A 6184-nucleotide genomic window follows, 5' to 3' on the forward strand; every position below is an offset into this window, starting at 1 on the left:
TTAGTTATCAGTCATTTTGTAAGAAAATCTCTGCTTTTTCGTTGCTGTTGCCAGCTAATTTTTTGAAAGTTAACTTAGAAATAACAAACCAAACGATGTTAAATAACAAACCAAACGATGTTAGCAAAATGACGTAGAAAGCGCAACTAGATCAAAATTATACAAGCGCAACTAGATCAAAATTATACAAGCGCAACTAGATCAAAATTATAATACCTGAGCACTTGACGTAATATTCGTTTTCAAAGAGCCATATTCAAAAAACTATTAAAAAATGCATATACTTTTCTCCACTCTTATAAATGTATGCTAATGCGAACCTTACAATTGAAATATTAATTTTCGACAACTTAAACCAATAATACACAAAGGAATTAATAATTTAATTGTAAGGTTCGCATTAGCATACATTTATCAAAGTGGAGAAAAGTTTAACTTTTGTGTCAAAAATGTGGCAACATATTCGATACGTAAATAGAACGATTCGCTTTGATATATTTGTCGCTGTTCATAATTGTTATAATAAGTTTTTCTTCTTCTTTCCACGCTCTGTTTTTTTTTTCTTAAGCGAAAACGATAATTTTTGTTGCGATATAGATATATAAATTGATACCATAAAAAATTATATAGAAATAGAAGTTGATACCATAAAAAATTAATTCGTTTTCGTGTTCTTTTCATGTATTTAGCATTTTCGTTTTTTTTTTCTTAAGCGTAGTAGCTATATAATATATAAAATAGGAATTTAATTGTTTTTGAAGGAACGATCACACTTACCTTGGATCTCTTTGGTTTTTCTATTCTTTATTTTAACAGTTTTTATTAAATGTAATTAGTTATTTTCAGAAAGTTTCAGTTTGCAGGTAGGCACTTAGATTTTAATATTGAAGTTTCATGATTTGCTTTCATAGTAATTGCTGTTCTAAAGTATTCGTTGACTTCTTAAACACCCGATTACTGATATGGCAGAACCGCCTTCCAAAAAACTTTGTATTTTGTCAAAGAAAAAGACATTAAGAGATTCTCAAAGAAGAAGAAGGGCCCAAGAAACGTCTGTGGAACGTCAAAGAAGGATGGAATATGACCGAATTTCGACAAGCAGTGCTAGGGCTCAAGAAACATCTGAAGAACGCGGAGGAAGATTAGAAAATGATCGTGTCTCAACCAGAAATGCAAGGACCCGAGAAACATCTGAAGAACGCGGAAGAAGATTAGAAAATGATCGTGTCTCAACCAGAAATGCAAGGACCCGAGAAACATCTGAAGAACGCGGAAGAAGATTAGAAAATAATCGTGTCTCAACCAGAAATGCAAGGACCCGAGAAACATCCCAGGAACGTCGAAGAAGGCTAGAAGAAAATCGTGCTTCAACATCCCAAGCTCGATTGCATTTGTGGCAAGACAAGGAAAACTCTGCATTTATGTACAACCCATCTTTATGTTATGCATCAGATCCATTGATAGAAATTGGCGGAATGGCAACAGAATGCATTTCTTGCTAGGCATTAAAATGGAAAGGTGAAACACCAAGTATGTGTTGTAGCAATGGAAAAATTAAGCTATGTGAACTTCAAACACCTCCTGAACCTCTACTGGCATTGTTAACAGATTCTTCAATTGAAACAGTACATTTTCAGAGTAACATCAGAAGATACAATTCATGCTTTCAGATGACATGATTTGGATCTGGGAGTGAAATTCGGGAACAAGGCTTTATGCCTACTTTCAAAGTTCAGGGACAAGTGTACCACAGAATAGGAAGCCTACAACCACAAATAAATGATAAGCCAAATTTTCTTCAATTATACTTTGTAGGTGATCAGGAAAAGCAATCCGAACAACGTTGCAGGAATGTTTTGAAAGTAAAACAAGCATTAGTTTCAAGTTTGCAAGAAATGTTGCATGAACACAATAATTACGTGAGAAGTTTTAAGTTGGCCATGGAGAAAATGACTCCTGAATTAAAAGTTATAATTCAGGCAGATAAAACACCTGTCGGTCAGCATGAAAGACGATTTAATGCTCCAAATACATCGGAGGTGGCAGTTATTCTTGCAGGTGATGTATACAGCAGCAGAGATATAGTATTGGAATTAAAAAGTAATGAAATTAAAAAAAATTGCAGAAACACACCGAGCATATGATGCATTGCAGTATCCTTTGATGTTCTGGCAAGGTGAAGACGGCTACCATTTTGAACTAAGGCAAGTAAACCCAACTACTGGCTTCCCGACTTCTAAGAAAATTTCAGCAATGGATTTTTATGCCTATCGAATTATGTTTCGAGCTGCAAATTTCAATATTATTTTGAGATGCAAGGAACTTTTTAATCAATTTATTGTGGACATGTTCGCAAAAATTGAATCTGAGCGACTGAGGTTTGTACGCTTGAACCAGAAGAAACTACGTGTTGAAGAGTATGTTCATCTCAAGGATGCCCTAAACAGAGACGGGAGTGTTCAGCGTACTCCATACCATAGGTAAAATGGTAATTTTACCTTCTACATTTACTGGTGGTCCACGCTACATGCATGAGCGAACTCAAGATGCGATGACATATGTTAGAAATTACGGGAAGCCTGATTTGTTTATTACATTCACCTGTAATCCTCAGTGGCAGGAGGTTACCAATGAATTAATGCCTAGGCAGAGAAGTCACGATCGACATGATTTGCTAGCAAGAGTTTTTCATCTTAAACTAAGAGCTCTTATGATTCTCATCAACAAAGGAAAAGTATTTGGCTCTGTTCAATGTTTTATGTACACAATAGAGTGGCAAAAACGTGGTCTCCCACATGCTCATATCTTAATTTGGCTGCATGAAAAAATCCATGTTCATAGCATAGATAATGTAATAAGTGCAGAAATACCAGATCCAAAAATTGATCCAGTTTTGCATGATGTTATTAAGACGCAAATGATACATGGCCCTTGTGGGATCCTGAATCAACAGTCTCCTTGCATGAAAGATGGAAAATGTACAAAGAGGTATCCTCGAAATTTTTTGAAAGAAACACAAACAGGGGAAGATGGATATCCCCTGTATCGTCGACAGAGTCCAGAGGATGGTGGTTATACGACAGTTAAAAAAGTACGGAGTTCTGATATTGTTATTGATAATAGATGGGTAGTTCCTTTTTGTCCATTGTTGTCAAAAACTTTTAATGCCCATATTAATGTGGAATTTTGTAATTCGATAAAATCTATAAAATATGTTTGCAAATACGTAAACAAAGGATCTGATATGGCTGTATTTAACATTGCCAACGACGAAAGTGTGCATGATGAAGTACAGCATTATGAAATAGGACGATACATCAGTAGCAATGAGGCAGTGTGGCGTATTTTGGGTTTCCCTATACATGAAAGGCATCCAACAGTTGTTCATTTAAGTGTACACTTAGAGAATGGCCAGCGAGTTTACTTCACATCAGAAAATGCACGGGAAAGAGCTCAAGCTCCACCAGCCACAACACTTACTTCTTTTTTTAGCTTATGTCAAAACGATGATTTTGCTCGCACTTTGTTGTATAATCAGTTGCCAAAGTATTATACATGGTCTGCAAGCAGCAAAAAGTGGGTTCGGCGGAAATCTGGTCAGACAGTATCTGAAGACCCAGGAATTAAATCAAGTGATGCACTTGGTCGCGTCTACACTATTCATCCTAACAATTCCGAATGTTTTCATCTTCGACTGCTGCTTCATGAGGTGCACGGACCTACATCTTTCAATGACTTAAAGACTTTTGGAGAAATAAAATGCGAAACATTTAAGCAGGCTTGCCAGGTAAGAGGACTTCTTGAAGATGACTCGCACTGGAAAAGCACGCTAGAAGAAGCTGCTGTTGTTCGATCACCTGAAATGCTGCGTAATTTATTTGCAATTATGTTGCAAACATGTTCTATTGCAAACCCTCTGGAATTGTGGAATTTACAAAGAGAAAATATGGCTGAAGATGTTTTGCACCAGGCCAGGATTAGAAGTACTGACATGGATTTAAATTATGATGATGCCATCTTCAATCAGGCATTAATTCTTCTTGAAAACAAGGTCAAAGAATTGGGTGGTTCTGGTTTAAAAACTTATGGACTTCCTTTGCCACAACAAACAGATACCATTGACTTAAACAGAGAAATTTTGAGGGCAACAAATTACAATACAGATGAAATGACATCATACATTGATTCGAATGAGCCAAATCTGGTTCAAGACCAGAAGGAAGCTTTGGAGAAAATCTTATTTGCTGTGTTTAATGACGTCGGTGGAATATTTTTTGTGGATGCACCTGGTGGAACAGGAAAAACTTATCTCATAAATCTGATTTTAGCAAAAGTGAGACAAAGAAATAAGATTGCACTTGCTGTTGCATCCTCTGGTATTGCTGCAACTCTTTTGTCTGGTGGACGAACAGCTCATTCAGTGTTTAAATTACCTTTAAATTTATCAACCGTCGAGCATCCTACCTGCAATATTTCCAGAAGCTCACACAAAGCTGATGTTCTAAGAAGATGTAAACTAATAGTTTGGGATGAGTGCACTATGTCACATAAAGCTGCTTTAGAAGCCCTGGATATCACTATGCAAGACCTTTTAAAAAACAACAAGTGTATGGGTGGTGTAACTTTAGTTTTATCTGGTGATTTTCGACAAACACTTCCCGTAATACAACGTGGGACAAAGGCAGATGAAATACATGCATGTATAAAGTCATCTTACATTTGGACAAATGTTCAAAGACTGCGGCTGAAAACAAATATGCGAGTTCATTTAACAGGAGAAGTCTTTGCTCAGGAATTTGCCAACAATCTTCTAAGACTTGGAAATGGTGATATTAGTGGCGATAAAGAAGGGCTTATAGATGTGAAAAATATTGGAAATCGTGTTGCTACAACCGACGAACTCAAAGAAATGGTTTTTCCTAATATTCATGAAAATTACTGCAACCCTCAATGGCTATGTGAAAGAGCTATCCTTTCTCCAACAAATGATATTGTTAACGTGATAAATAACAAACTTTTAAAAAAATTACCCGGTGCTCTGGAAATTTACAAGTCGATGGACGCTGTCATGGAAATAGATCAAGTTGTCAACTATCCGACAGAATTTTTGAACTCATTGGAACCACCTGGAGTGCCTGCACATAAATTAGAATTGAAAATTGGAGCACCAATTATGCTTTTAAGAAATTTGGATCCACCTGCATTGTGTAATGGAACAAGATTGATTGTGAAAAAATTGATGCCTAATGTTATTGAAGCGATGATTATAACAGGACAGTCAACAGGAAATAGTGTGCTTATTCCTCGCATCCCCATCATATCTTCAGACAATCCATTTCAGTTTAAACGACTTCAGTTTCCTGTTCGACTTAGTTTTGCGATGAGTATAAATAAATCTCAGGGACAATCTTTAAAAGTCGTTGGTCTTGACTTGCAGAAGCCTTGCTTTTCACATGGACAGCTTTATGTTGGCTGCTCAAGAGTTGGTGAAGAAAAGAACTTATACTTATTCGCACCAAATGGAAAAACTAAAAATATTGTTTATAAAGAAGTTTTACAAGAATAGGAAGTTATAGGAATATTAATATTTTATTAGGGGAAAATTAGGAAGAAATAGGAATATTTTATTGCTGTTTCTTAAATATCTTATTAACTGCGCTGTAATTTTCAGCTATTGGCCAATGATGATTTCGAAAGCAACTTTTGTATGCTTTTACAATTTCTGAGGCCTTTTTTTTTTAAAAAAAAAGTCTCCACCTGATAGTTATATTATAGGTTAGGTTACCATAGGCCTTAGGTTACCATAGCAAAGTTACATCTTCAAACATCCTCAAGAGCTATAACACATCTGCAGCAGAACTGGGTATGAAGACAACGTTGCAGGACAGGAACACTTTAATTGTCCACTAATCTTCAAATTTCCTGCTATGTTTTAAAAAACTTTATTTGTGAAAACCTTTAGCGTGGCGGACAGCTGGCCGCCTTAAGCGGCTAGTATAAAATAAATGTGGTCTTATGTCTGACTAAAAATACCTACAATATTACATTGCATTTGTGTAGTCCATTGGTTCGTTGTATATGAACTGTCGAGTGCTTTTCTGTAGTAGTTGTTGGTTCTGTTCTCGAACTGAAAATGAATTCAGGAAAACTCGATATGAAATTGCAACACGAGTAAATTAATTTA

The 6184-nt window shown here is 35.9% G+C and overlaps 1 protein-coding gene across 1 annotated transcript; it reads left to right on the forward strand.

The window, feature by feature from the left end:
- The first annotated feature begins 2485 nt into the window (after positions 1-2485).
- Positions 2486-5566, forward strand: LOC147816275 (uncharacterized). Its single transcript, XM_087164316.1, has one exon. The coding sequence runs from the start codon at positions 2486-2488 to the stop codon at positions 5564-5566; it is 3081 nt and encodes a 1026-aa protein (XP_087020442.1).
- The last annotated feature ends 618 nt before the right edge of the window (positions 5567-6184 follow it).

Source organism: Parasteatoda tepidariorum, chromosome 1 (genome assembly GCF_982258835.1).
Source record: "Parasteatoda tepidariorum strain Cologne lab strain chromosome 1, Ptep-v5.0, whole genome shotgun sequence".
Taxonomy (NCBI): Eukaryota; Metazoa; Arthropoda; class Arachnida; order Araneae; family Theridiidae; genus Parasteatoda; species Parasteatoda tepidariorum.